Source organism: Hoplias malabaricus, chromosome 4 (genome assembly GCF_029633855.1).
Source record: "Hoplias malabaricus isolate fHopMal1 chromosome 4, fHopMal1.hap1, whole genome shotgun sequence".
Lineage (NCBI taxonomy): Eukaryota > Metazoa > Chordata > Actinopteri > Characiformes > Erythrinidae > Hoplias > Hoplias malabaricus.
The window spans coordinates 69,258,070-69,272,513 of record NC_089803.1 but is presented as its reverse complement, the minus strand read 5'-3'; the positions used below and the strand labels follow the sequence as shown (position 1 = coordinate 69,272,513).

Sequence of the window (14,444 nt, the reverse complement as noted above, 5' to 3'; positions counted from 1 at the left end):
CTGTTGACGATTTACTTTAATCATTCATTCATTCATTCATCAATTTGCTGTGAGCCCAAAGGCTCCTCTGAATCATTGTTCACAGGCAGGACACACCCTGGACACTTTCACACACTCAACCAATCTCTCTCTCTGTGTCTGTCTTTCATGCACACACACACACACACTCTCAGCTGTGGACACTTTCATACACTCACCCAGTCATTCACACACAGATACATACACACAAATAGACGCACACATCTGTGGGCAATTTCACACACTCACCCAGTCACTCACATTCTGTGGAGTGTGTGTGTGTGTGTGTGTGTGTGTGTGTATTGGCCAGTGGACAAAGCAGGATTAACAGTTTCTCTATACTGTGAGTATAACCTCCCTCCCCCCTCCTCCTCCCACACCCAGGGAGATACCCTCACGTTAGACAGGTGTAGTCAGGACCCCAGGGGACTGTGGGCGGAGCGTGGAGGCATTATCTCAGCCACTGCTGTGATTACTCCTCACATGGGAGGAATATTAACATATCCGCTCCAGTTATCAGAGACGCTCCACTGTAAACTCGGTGAGAGGAGACGACACGTGATCCGCTTGCCATTGTTCTGCCCTGTTCTCTAGTGGGACGGTCCACTGCGTGAGGAGATAAAGCACCAAACAAGCCCAGGTGTAGGGTCAGTGGCACACAAGGGTCTGTCTCAGCACTGTCCCTTTCTGTAGAGGAGAATGTTTTTTCGAGGCCCCCCCCTTGCTCCTACACACACCCGGGCTTCCTCCGGGTGATTGTCTGTGAGGAGTGTGGTGTATTCTCCCTGTGTCTGCGTGGGTTTCCTCCGGGTGACTGTCTGTGAGGAGTGTGGTGTGTTCTCCCTGTGTCTGCGTGGGTTTCCTCCGGGTGACTGTCTGTGAGGAGTGTGGTGTGTGGTGTGGAGGAGGAAGGTTTGAAACCACCCCCTACTCTTGATTTCAGGACAGTGCTGTAAAAGTTAATTACACTCTTCAACTGTAGGGGGAGCCCACTGGTAAAATGGCCAAATCTGACCTAGTGTTCCTTTAAATGTATTTGAATTCAATATCAGTGCCATGATGTGTCCATGACATTTGGGGACACTGTGTAAAAGCTTAGACAGAAAGGACCCAGACAGAATTGTGGAGGTTCCTTCTGTGCTGCCTGATAAATATGCCAGCCTCCGTATGGTTATTACTAATGCCAGAATAATAGTCATTCACAGCCCATAACAAAAACATCACATCGCATACGAAGAAGCCGGGCGTGTCAATCACAGCTATGTCTGCAAAAAAGGAGCTCGGTGTTTCACAATTGCTGTTCTTGTCTCTCTCTCTCTCTCTCTCTCTCTCTCTCTCTCTCTCTCTCTCTTGCTCTCTCTCTCTCTCTCTCTCTCTCTCTCTCTCTCTCTCTCTCTCTCTCTCTCTCTCTTTTTAATACTCCATTTCATTTCAATATCAATAAAGTGGATTACATAGAATAAATCCTGATTGGATTACATCGCTAATCTCTGCTATCGCATTATGCCTGGAATTAAATTCCGGGGCGAGCTATGATTCCGACACAATCTTAATTATCTTCGTTGAGATGCCATGCCTTTTTTAAAAACAACACCTTATGAGAGCAGATTCCTTTATTATTTCTTATTAATGCTTTTCTATTTTTTTTTTTCTGTCTCTTAACAGCAGATAAAAAGACAGGACGAGGGGAAACAAACACTCCATCAGAGCCGACTGTCACGTGACGCGCTCCTACGCCGCGTGGATGCCTTTGTGGGAGCCACCTGGGATTCAAAACACTGCCACGGCAATTACTTTCAGCGCTTTATATTTTTCAGAGGGACCTTGAGAGCAGGAGAAAAGCACACAGGCTTGATGTCCGCCTAGAGGCCACTGGCTGCAATGACTTCACACTGCTGAACTTCAGTTCAATCCTACTTTTCCCTGACGACCTGTCCGTATCAGGCGTTATTTATAACTCAGGAACCTTAGAATGGTCGGAAATGATGTGGTGGATTACACACTGACTTCCCATCACTTTGCTTTAGGATTTTATTTGTCCATTTACTGTCTGTTGTGTCAGGTCCAGGTCTCTGCTCGGTGTTGAGTCTGGATTGAAGACAGCAGAGGCTCTGCTCTCTTTATTACAGGTCAGTGAAACAGCACTAGTGACCTAGTGTCCCTTTAAATGACCTTGAGAGCAAGCCTCCATTTCCTGAATAAATGAATCATGTTGTATTAAGTAGTGAAGGCTGAAGGGGGAACAGGTGCACTGATATGTTTTGACAGGGCTGTCTTTGGAGCTTGCACCGCGCTGTCGAACACACTCGTTAAACAGCTCAGCCCCTTTTATTCGTGCTGTTTACTTGTGATTTGGACATAGCAAGGGTTCAGTAAGAAAAGAGTGACGAGGCAGGGACAGCTGTCTCTCTCGGGGCTCAGTAACAGGGACGGCACTGCAGCGAGCGCTCTTAATAAAAGCACGTTTAGCCAAAATAAAACGCACTTTGGGCCACACTCGGGCCACTGTTCGTAAGGCTCTTTCTGTGAGAGTGACTGGGTGAACGTCTAGAACCATCCCCAGTGTGTGAGTGCGATAACCACAGGAGCTACAGTTTTCTCACGCTGTGAGCATTCTGCCTAAACGCCATGGCAACTGCCACCTCCTCTGGATCAACCCGCCTCCATTTGAGCCCCGCTCGCGAGGCTTGGGGATCAGAGCAGAAGCCAGCTTTCGTTATGGACTGAAAGGTCAAAATCGGGTCCATGTGGTCAGCCACTGATGAAGAGTGGTGATATGATGACGGTTATTGCTACTGTGATGAATGACTGTGTGTTCTGCTGTTCTGAGTGTGTATACGTCAGTGGAGGACAATGTCAAAGGGCAAATATCCTGAACGTTATTGTAACTGACTATTATCTATAAATTAACGTAAATTAATTTACATTATATTTCCCGCTTGTTTTTTTTTTACTACTACTCTTGGGTCACTGTAAAACGACAGTTAGCAAACCACTTTAAAGTAACACTAGGTACGATTTGGTATTTGTGCTCCTGGGCTCCCCCTACAGTCGCAGAGTATAATTCACATCTACAGCAAAGTCCTAAAATCAAGGGTGGGTGTGGTTTCCTACCCTCCTCCCAAAGTATCACGGGGCAGTGCTAAGCCAGTGAAGCACGGTGATTTTAAAGCTGTAATTTAAAGGTAAAAAATGCTACCTAGTGTTCCTTTAAAGCAACACATTTGTAGAACTAGACCTCACATTGATGGAGAAACTAAATGTGGTGGTTCTGAAAAATACTTGTGGTTTTGCTTTATCTCTCGCCCAAGGCAGAGATCTCCAGCCTAAACAGAGGATCCCAGCATGAATGGAAGCTGTGAGCCAAATCTATGTGAAATTTCAGCTAAATACACTGCGTACACAGCCTGGATAACACCACAGCACGATGAAAGCAAACACAGGGCACGCTGCAAAAGCACACAGTTCTACACACAGCGCTCGGCTTCCAGGCTCGGGTTCCACTCCGCAGCCGCAGGGCGCAGCCAGCTGCCAACGCCAATGAGAATTCTCAATGAAACTTGCGTAACACCTCTCACTCCAACTTAAGTGCCTTCAAAAGAAAGTTGTGGCACGTAATCCTTGCTCAAAAGAAATCCATGACGCTGCATTTTCTGGAACTTTGCAGTAGCGACAGGCGCCCTTTCAAATGTGCACGATTCTTATTCTCCAGCCCGGCGTGGTCATTGATTTTGGATAATCTGTGTAAGCACCAATCTCAGGAGAATGCCTCATTTTTCCATAGTCAGGCACAAGAAAGCCCTCCATAAAGCCTGCAGTCAGCTAAAACACTGCGGAGAGAAAAGAGGGTGTGTGTGTTTGTGTGTGTGTGTGAGAGAGAGAGAGAGAGAGAGAGAGAGAGAGAGAGAGAGAGAGAGAGAGAAAGAGAAAGGCGTGAAGAAGAAAGAGCAAGCATTAGATGGATTTAAGCCTAGATCTGGGCATTTCATCTTGCTTGAAATAGCTAGAGTAGATGTGAGAAAACTTCCCATGTACCCCACAGTCCACACAAGACAAGAAAAGAGAAACACACAGATATAAGGACCTCTAATTTAATCCTGGGGTGGAAATGTACTCTGTAAATTCAGGCTTTATTCTCAAACCTTGGCTGTAAGCTCAGGGGTCATGTCGGTCCCTATGATACAATATGATACATCTCATAGTTGTAAAGGTCAGTATCTTACGCCCTATGTCTGAGACTCGTTAGGTCAGCACTAGGTCACGCTCAGGTCTTCTTTTACTCACAGACAGTGGCACGGATAGATGCTATATATATATCCCTCACTACGCTACTAACCCACTATTTTTTACTGTGACTGAGAGCACCACATACAATTAACAACCGTTGTTTCCTGTAATGCTCACAATAAACCTTGTGTCTTGTGTCTACCACATACTATCAGTTGCACACCTGATAGTATCATATAGTATATTATGCTTTGCATATAGCAATTCTGTAATATCTGGGATTTATTTGATTGTATTTAGTGCTCACCATATAATATCTGGTGCTCATTGAATGGTCCCTGGTGCTGGCGACATGGTATCTGCTGCTAAACATGCAGTACCTGTATTCACACCACAGTATATTGTGTTCAAATAGTATCTGCGAGTTTATAGTGCTCACAGCATAGTATCTGGTGCGCCCGAAATAGTATCTGATGCTCGACATGTATTACCGGGCAAATAATTGATCTTGTACTCATCACATAGTCTCCAGTGGTCACCGCTCACGTTGTGATCTGTGGCTCATTAGGTCAGCTTCTGGTGCTCTCTATATAATATGTTGTGCCCACCATATAATATCTGGTACCTGACAATAGGTATCTGGTGATCATTTGATCGTTTGTGTTGCTCATTAAATACTATCAGGTGCATATCATATCAAATATTTTTCTCACCCTATAATATCTGGGGCTTTCAGCATAGTATATTTTATGTTCAATGTAGTATCTTGTGCTCACCATATAATATCTGCTACTTCATAGCATCTGGTGCTCATCATGTAGTATCTAGTTCTCAGCACAGTGTCTAATGCTTGGCTTGTTTGATAGTCTTGCTATAACTTTATACTTTCTGGAGTGCATTATGTAATATATTGTGCCCACCACATAATATCAGGTGCCCACCTTATAGTATCTAGTGCTTGAACATAATATCTTGTGCCCACCACATAGTATCTGGTGCTCACTACATAGTATCTGGGCCTCATGTAGTAGTTTTTAGTACTTATTGCGTACTATTTGGTGCTCACAAGATGTAGTGTATGGTGCCCACCCATTCTTTTACCAAATTAAATGTACTGTGAACTGTTTTAGATGATCTCTAAGCTTTAAAGCACTCAAATCTCAGGAGTTCTAAAGGCACTGAGGTTTATGTGCTTTGTTTGAAGCTCCAGAGCTCCTGGACAGCAGCGCTAAATCTCTGGACCCACTCTAAGTTCTTTAATGCTCTTCTGCCGACTCCAGAGGAACGTAATCTAATGATGAGTGTGGATGTGTCAAGCACAGCACAACAGCCACCTTAGTTCAGCAGCCCCTGTGTGTGTGATTTGTGCTGCATATCTGGAAACACAGCTGAAGCTAGCTGCAATAAAACTGCAGCTGCAATATAAAAGACACTGGGGCAAGATTCGTTAGGCTCCTGTGCTTATATTGAGCGAAAGATCCCGTTGGGAACATGTGCTAACACAAAGGTCCACGAGGTTTGAAAAAATGTATGCTCTAAACCCCCAGGCTATTTAGCTCTGCAGGTCAGCATACTTTTACCAGGCAAAGATGCTAACACTGCCAATGTGGCGCCATCTAATCATCTGGGAGGTCTTTAGACTAGATGCTGGAACATTTCTGTGAGAATCTGATGGTGTTTGACCACACCGTGATGCTGGATGATTTGTTGTGAATCACTTTCCACCACTTCCTAGCTCCACAGCTCAGTGCTGGAGGGTTTTAAGCCAGGCTGGCCCAGGCTTAGCAATTAGCATATTGCTGTTAAGCAGATGTTCCAGCAACTGGGCCACCTTCTAGGAGCCACAATCAGTCATCAAAATGGGTGTCTACAAATGTTTGGACTTGTTAGATTTTCAATAGCATGAGCCTCAGATCCTTGGAGACCTGGAAACATCTAAAGAAGGAGGCCAGGAGAAGGAGGCTCAGAAAGACCTGGGAGGTCTCTTACTGTCAGTCAATGGCAGGATAAACGCTGTATTCTCACTTCACTGTGGGAGCATCAATATTTAGCTGGGGGCGACTGCTTTCTCCAGCGAAAGCAGCCCCGGATGAGCTGACATTAATCTGCAGCATTACAAACGACTCAATCCTAAAAGCTGCGCTATTAGGATTGTGCCATATCTTAAACCAAAGCTTCAGGCATTGGTAATTAATGTCAATGGACAATATAGGATCTCTGTAGGCATTGCCGTTCAGCCTATGTTGGGTTTGATCCGATCAGGAGCAGCGAATCGATTCCCCGTGTGCCAAAGTGGGAGTTACCAGGGCAGGAAGGAAAGGTGAGCAGGTACTTCTGAGCCAGAGACACTCAAACGGCTCCATAAACAAAGCCATTTCCGCAGGCAACTGCGCCTGTCAATAGAACGTGGTATTTAGGCCGCTAATAAGCGAGGGAAAATGAACCTGTTCTCCGGCGAGCACGTAGCACCCAGTAAGTGGCCGTGTTGACGAGAGGGGGAGGCTTTGTTTTGGTTGCTGGGTTGGAGATCGAGCTTGTCGAAACTCTCTGATCCTGACTATGTCTGTGTGTTTATCTCGCTCTGTGTGTGTGTGTGGTGTCTAAGCCATGCATCCAGTTCACAGGCAGAACCCTGTGGTGGAGAAGCCTAATCAGATTTCCTGACCAGTTATTTCCTCTGGTTTCATCTCCACAATTAGGCCAACTGAAGCTCTGCTGGATTTTAATTAAAGCGGCTCTGAAAACCGAAGCACCACTTCTCCTTTAACAACTTTTAATCTACGTATTCCCTGATCCACCTTAAGACCACGGTGACCAGAGTTCAGACCTGTTCTAAACCCCCTCACGGCGGCGAATGCGGCAGGATCAGATCCGGACAAAGGGAAAACGAGTTAAAAAGCTTAGATTTGGGACCAGATTAGTGGCTGAAGTGCTTCTTGTGAAGTGTAACTAATCTAAAGTGTTTTCACAATGTTCAACAAAAATCTCCTCAAAAAATAGTAACTTTTCAGAAGGAAAAAACAAATCTCCAAACGTATAATGGACACGAACGCAGGCATTAGCTGCCCGAGACCGCTACTGTCACATCTCTTACCCTGCAGTCCCTCAGAGAGGAGAGCTGAGATCACACTGCTCAAACTGTTACAAACCCCCTCTAAGGAAGAGAGAGAGAGAGGGGGGGGGGGGGGGGGGGTCTTCATGTCTATCACCTCACACCCGTGGCCCATAATATCACTGTCAGTAGAATGCTCTGCATGTACAGGAAGTGCAGATATGAGTACTCTTTGAAAAAGAAAAACAATAATAGAGAAGAAGGAGAACTGGCAAAAAAAAATGACATAGCTTCTGTTACTTGCTCCACACCTCTGTGCCCTTGTGTCCGGGTGAACGGCGAGCGGCTCATTATCATTTAAAGGAACCGGCTGTTCTAAACATGGGGAGAACAGAGCTGTGGTTTGGATCCTTGTGGTACTTTGACCACAGCAGGTCACAGTTGTTACATTAAGACTCAGAACTCTGTTCACTTGTGGATAAAGGGGGAGAATATGCCTCCTTGGGCGGCATGGTGGTGCAGCAGGTTAGTGTCGCAGTCACACAGCTCCAGGAGGTTGGGTTCGATTCCCGCTCCGGGTGACTGTCTGTGAGGAGTGTGGTGTGTTCTCCCTGTGTCTGCGTGGGTTTCCTCCGGGTGACTGTCTGTGAGGAGTGTGGTGTGTTCTCCCCGTGTCCGCGTGGGTTTCCTCCGGGTGACTGTCTGTGAGGAGTGTGGTGTGTTCTCCCTGTGTCTGCATGGGTTTCCTCCGGGTGACTGTCTGTGAGGAGTGTGGTGTGTTCTCCCTGTGTCCGCGTGGGTTTCCTCCGGGTGACTGTTTTATGAGGAGAGTGGTGTGTTCTCCCTGTGTCCGCGTGGGTTTCCTCCGGGTGACTGTCTGTGAAGAGTGTGGTGTGTTCTCCCTGTGTCCGCGTGGGTTTTCTCCGGGTGACTGTCTGTGAGGAGTGTGGTGTGTTCTCTCTGTGTCTGCGTGGGTTTCCTCCGGGTGCTCCGGTTTCCTCCCACAGTCCAAAAACACACGTTGGTAGGTGGATTGGTGACTCCAAATTGTCCGTAGGTGTGAGTGTGTGAGTGAATGTGTGTGTGTGTGTTGACCTGTGAAGGACTGGTGTATTCCCGCCTTGCTCCCAATGATTCCAGGTAGGCTCTGGACCCACCGCGACCCTGAACTGGATAAGGGTTACAGATAATGAATGAATGAATATGCCTCCTTTAGCAGTGAAGTCGATCTTTACACTTGTATAAACTACATATGCCATTTCCAAGAGCAGTATCAGTAGGTACTGCACTCCTAAGAGTGTGAGGTAGTAACTGTAAATGCCCAGAGTGCAGACAGAAAAGTAAAGTGTTCTAACAGCAGGGGGTAATGTAACAGCAGCACAGGACGTATGAGGACGTACCACTTAGCTACATTAGCCTCGTAGCTCCAGGGTAAATCTAAAAGAGTAAACTTCAGACGCCACTGGTGTCTCGGTTGATGGACTGTGTTTGGGGTAAAGGGCAAAGTGTGCAAATTGGATTTTTCATCCAGCTGTCACTTTAAAGGCCATCACAGCTTTAGCCAAGTTGTACCTGCCTCTCCAGGGGGTGGGTGGTAAAAGGGCTTCATACTCACACAGTGTTTGCCTGGTGAGTGACATCTCTCTCTCTCTCTCTCTTTGTGTGGACACTCAGTCTCCATACGGTGGCAGGAGCACGCAGAGGGGCTCTTTGCCTGACCCTTCCTACATCCATCTTCTTCTTCCTCTCTATTTTCAACTCACTCTTTCACTCTCTCTCTCTCTCTCTCCACCTCCCTCCTTCTCCATCACAATCTCGGCCCGCTCACTTTCTTCCATCTCAATCTCGCATGCAGGCCTCTATCTGCCACCATTTTCAATCTCTCACGCTCAGCCTCATAGGCTATCCGTCTCCCGCGCCGCCTTTCACCTGCGGCTACATTCTCTCTCTCTCTCTACACTTTCAGTGCTGTTAGATTGAGAGCCCTCACTCACTGCATTCTGCTCTGGAGGAGACGCTATGGCCTCTGGTCGGATTGAACTCCGGTGGGGATTTGATGAGTTTTATTTTATTTATTTATTTTATTTTTTTTTTTTCCTCCACCCTCCTTCCCTTGGTTCTTATTCCTAGAAAAAGTAATCTCTCTGCGTGCGATCAGCATGACCAACAGCAGAACAGACGCAGGCCTAAGGCTCCCAGGCATCGGCGCAGTCCTGATATGCCTCAGTGAGCGCTGATACGGGGGAAATTAATGCTCTCCATGTCAATCAGCAGGACACAAAATACCCCCGCGACGGGGCTGTTTTTATTCATCGCTGGGACGTGGGGGTCGCACAGAGCCTTGATAAAAACAAACATAGTGGGGTCCCGAAGTCTGAGACTGCACTGAATATCGGAGTATATCTGGTTTTTATTTGATTTAAACTCAATAAACATTTTTTAAAAATATACAAAAACAGTGCATTGTTATTTTTACAAGTTTTCTCAACGTTTAAGTCATTGCCATTGGGTTAAAAATGTTTAAACTTACCCCTGAACCCTCACAGTAGCCTCAGTGTCCATTTACGTGACCATTAAACTGTTGTTACATCGTTTACCTCTGTTTTTAGCTCAAAATCACATTTCACGTTGTCCTGAAAATGTATGAAAACAAACATATATACACACACACACACTCTCGCTCTCTCACACACACTCATCTGTTTCAACTTGTGCACAACACAAACTGTTCTAGTGTTAGCTTTACAAGTACACAGCATCATTACGGTTATAAATGACCTGTCTGTACAAACGCTGCTGGTGTTTATTCAGAGTTATTTTGGCAAATCTTGCACTTTCACCACCTTCTTTCTGTTCTGTGTGCCTCCGGAATATTCATCACTTGCTTTTATGGAGGCTATTTCATCTCTCTCTCTCTCTGGACTAGATGAACTAAGGTAATATAACTGCACATGAGAAACAAACCTAGTTTCTCTTGTCTTCTTTTTTTTATCTGTGTATAGAGCCATTATTTTTGGGCTACTTTTCATACAAACAAACACAAACACACACACACACACACACAAAGGCTGAGTAGAGTGAGGTAATGGAATAATGTCAGGTCTCAATGACTACTGTATACACACTGCATATCCACATAAACAGTTGTAAATATTCACTAAACACAAGTTGTTTAAATAACTGCACTAGGATCAGCGTGACGGATAAAAGGTAGTGTTTTCCTCTAGGGTCCAAATATGGACAAATGAATAAGGGCCACCTGAAACATCCTTCTCTTTCAGAGTCACGTTAATTCATCGTCAAATATGGATTAGAAGTAACCAATATTTTAAAACAGCACTTTTTTTATCAAAATTATATGCAGATTAGGTTTTCTGATGTAAGTCATACGCATTAAGTCTTAGGGTAAACAAAATATGTCTAAAGAGAGAGTGTTTTCTGGAGCAGGGCTGTTTTGTATCTGGCTTAGTTCTCGCCTCGACCCGGAGCATCTTTCTTAATAGGAATGCAGATGTGTAGACTGGTGGACATTAACAGCATTGGGTGCTAGTCCAATTCATCCTAGATCTATTCCAAATACATGCAAGTGTCCTTGGCCAATGGAATTGATGGTGACTGTGGGGAAAAAAAATAAAAAGCTTAGGCAGTGTGTACAAACTTTAGACCCGAGGTCATATGGTGTAGAGCACCGCAATTTATAATAAAAACCTGAACTTCAGAGTTAGTGAAAGAGGCAGGGAGTGTGAAAACGTCAGAGAGAGAGAGTGAGAGTGAGGGAGAGAGAGAGAGAGAGAGAGAGAGAGCACACTCCCACACCTGTGAAAAATCGAGGGCACAAGCTGTTGGACATATGGTGGATGGAGAGATGGCAGGCTTTGAAGTAGGAGGAACGGTTGGGGGGCGGAATGGAGGCGAGGAGAGACCGGGGCATAGCATCCATCTCCCTGTGAGGATGGAGGATGAGTGTGTGTGTGTGTGTACCTGTGTGTACCTATGTGCCTCTGTGTATGAACACATAGGGGAGGAACTGGAACAAAAGCGTGCAGTGTTCCAGCCAGCGTACAAAGCCAGGATGCGGCGCTCTGGCCGCTGCTGTTGGGCTGCTCGGTGATAGAGTTGCATGGTGACATTCCTTTCCCAGGCTGTGCTGGACTTTGGCAGGAAAAGGAGGCCATTGTTTTCCCACTGCTTTGGGATTCTGCCTCTGTGGACTGGGCTACAGCTGCTAGCTTAATGCTACCTGTAGCGCAGCTAATTTCACAAACGTTTGCATTGCTCTTTCGTTGATGGAGTCTAGACAGACAGAGAGGCTGGAATTACTGTCTCATTGTACTGTGTAGCCACTGTTGAGGTTCTGCGTGGCTACTCTTTAAGGCTAAAGAGCTGTGGACACCTGCTCATCGAATATACGGTTTTCCATCGTTTTATACCCCTATAGACAGCACTTGGCACTGGGTGTAGTGACTATAGGCTCATGTCCAACTGCTCTAGAGCCTCTCATTTGTATTTATGCTTTTCCACATTGTTTATACAAGCTTTTCTTTCGTGTTTAATGTTGGCTGGATGTGCTGAGCACAAGCAACGTCTACAAACATTTGGACTTGCGTAGGTGTTTCCAAGAAAGTGACCAGTGCAGTTTGCCACACTGTAAGTGGTAATTTATAGCTATGAGTGTTGTTGTAATTAGAATCAATAGAGCAGATTTGTGGCAATTATACTGTACACACACACACACACACACACACACACACACACACACACACACACGCTCTCAGGTTATGACTCAGATAATCGATACTTATTTACAGTGGGCTGATTAAGTGAAAACAATGGGCCTGATGGACTCCTGCTGGGTCTTTGTGTGTAACACACATGGTAATTTCCCCGGTTTCATCACACATCAGCAAAATAACAGCCATCGGGACAGCTACAATAAGCGTGCCTGATTGTCTCGCTCACAAAAAAACCCTCAATTAGCCCAACAATTCCAGGCTGGGTCCCAGGCAAAACGCTACCCCTTTCACACAGCGCCACGGCCAGCAGAGCACGATGATACAGCACTGCCAGCTGTCAGACTCTCTCTATCATTCCGTGTGTGTGTGTGTGTGGGGGTGGGTGTCCAAACCCCTAGGAACTGAAAAGCAGGTCCTTTTACTGACATTTCTAATGAAATCATGGGACAAAATGTAGAAGTTTCACTACATCTTTCATTGAGAGAGAGAGAGAGAGAGAGAGATAAATGTGAGGGATGAGTGGTCCTAACGTGTGAATAATGCATGTGGAGCTGGGTCTGGACAATACACACACACACACACACACACACACACACACACACACACACACAAAACAAAGCTAACAGATCTTGTTACACTCCAACTGCCCTGAAGCACACTGACTAACACCACTGCAGGTACATACATGCATACCTTACACACACACACACACACGCAATTGAGAATTACCCAGAAGTGTCTGCATCTGAATGTAATATTGGTTATTTTTATGCCATTTTCCTTTATTGTTGTTTATTATGAGACTTGCTTTCAGTTATTATTACTTTTATAAACCGTAGGGAACCAAACCTATCCAAAGTATTTTAAGCATCTACAAATAAAACTGGAACTGGTTTTTAACTCTGTTCCTCCAGTATCTGTAAAGTTTTGGGAAGTCATTACCTCCTGCATTAACAGAATGCCCTGGTCATGGCTTCTTAGTTCTGTAGCTGTCCAGTGGCTTCTATCAAGTAGGTTCCCGCTCTTTTCTATGAACAGGGAAACGGGCTGAAGTTAATCTCCATGGAAACTTCTGGTACAGTCCAGGCATGACTTTTAAACACACAAGTCGTAACTTGTTGCTTGTTTACTGCTCAGATAAATCACTTCTTAAATCAGTTTTTCTCAGGTGCCGCAGCAGGTAGTGTCGCAGTCACACAGCTCCAGGAACCTGGAGGTTGTGGGTTTGTTTCCCGCTCCGGGTGACTGTCTGTGAGGAGTGTGGTGTGTTCTCCCTGTGTCTGCGTGGGTTTCCTCCGGGTGACTGTCTGTGAGGAGTGTGGTGTGTTCTCCCTGTGTCTGCATGGGTTTCCTCTTGGTGAATGTCTGTGAGGAGTGTGGTGTGTTCTCCCTGTGTCTGTGTGGGTTTCCTCCGGGTGACTGTCTGTGAGGAGTGTGGTGTGTTCTCTCTGTGTCTGCATGGGTTTCCTCCGGGTGACTGTCTGTGAGGAGTGTGGTGTGTTCTCCCTGTGTCTGCATGTGTTTCCTCCGGGTGACTGTCTGTGAGGAGTCCAAGTTTAGAGCTGGTTCAGTAAAGAATCTCTGATGCATCCAGGTGACTAGGTGCTTTTGCAACGTGAAGAAGAAACATCTGATAAAATTACATTTTCCATCTTGTGTTACATGAAAGCAATGTACCTTCCGTGTCTCGAGGAAAGTGGGTCTATTTAATGAAAATTCAGCTGTGTGTTGGTTGAGTGTTTTTCATTCTGACCTTGTCTCTGGTGTGTGTGTGTGTGTGTATGTGTGTGTGTGTGTGTGTGTGTGTGTGTGTGTGTGTGTGTAATTAATAAGGGAGTTGCCAAATCCCCAGCAGAGGAACATCCTAGAGAAAGCGCTGTTTCTAGGACACAGTGAGGAATGCTGATTTTGTGTTGCAGCAGAAACCGTGTTGAGTGTACACCTGCATATGTTTTTTCTCTTCATATATGTGTGTGTGTGTGTGAGTGTGTGTGAGAGAGACAGAGAAAGAGCACGTGTAAACAAGCTCATCTGTGCTTGTGCTGTGCGCCTACGGCACTTTCCCTTCCCCTCCTCTCATTGCTTTATTAAATACACACATTTCACCTCTTACACACATCCCCCCCCCACCCTCTCTCTACCTCTCTCGCTCTCTCTCTCTTTCCCATATCCCCGTCAGGAGAGCAAATGGCATAGGAGTGGCAAGAAGGAGAGAACGGAAGGACAGCAAAGAGACAGATGAAGCAGGATAGATATAATTAGCTTCATCTCACACTTACACACCAGTCCAGACATCCATTACAGCCCACCTCCATTCCCTCCTATTAAAATCTCATCTGGAAAGGTGTCTGACACTGTAGCCATGCTGCAATTGCCTACAACGCACTTAATTCAGGCCTCGCCGTTCCGAGGCA

The 14,444-nt window shown here is 45.7% G+C and overlaps 1 protein-coding gene across 1 annotated transcript in view; it reads right to left on the bottom strand.

Annotated features, from left to right (window-relative positions):
* Positions 1-11,472, bottom strand: part of LOC136695083 (plexin-A4) — a 228,048-nt gene extending 216,576 nt beyond the window's left edge. Inside the window, exons 1-2 of the mRNA XM_066668896.1 lie at positions 11,289-11,472; positions 2,622-2,776 (exon numbers count right to left, since the gene is read on the bottom strand). Of these exons, the coding sequence (XP_066524993.1) occupies positions 2,622-2,776; positions 11,289-11,472 (339 nt within the window). The remainder of the gene's footprint in view (positions 1-2,621; positions 2,777-11,288) is intronic.
* Between the last annotated feature and the right edge of the window lie 2,972 nt (positions 11,473-14,444).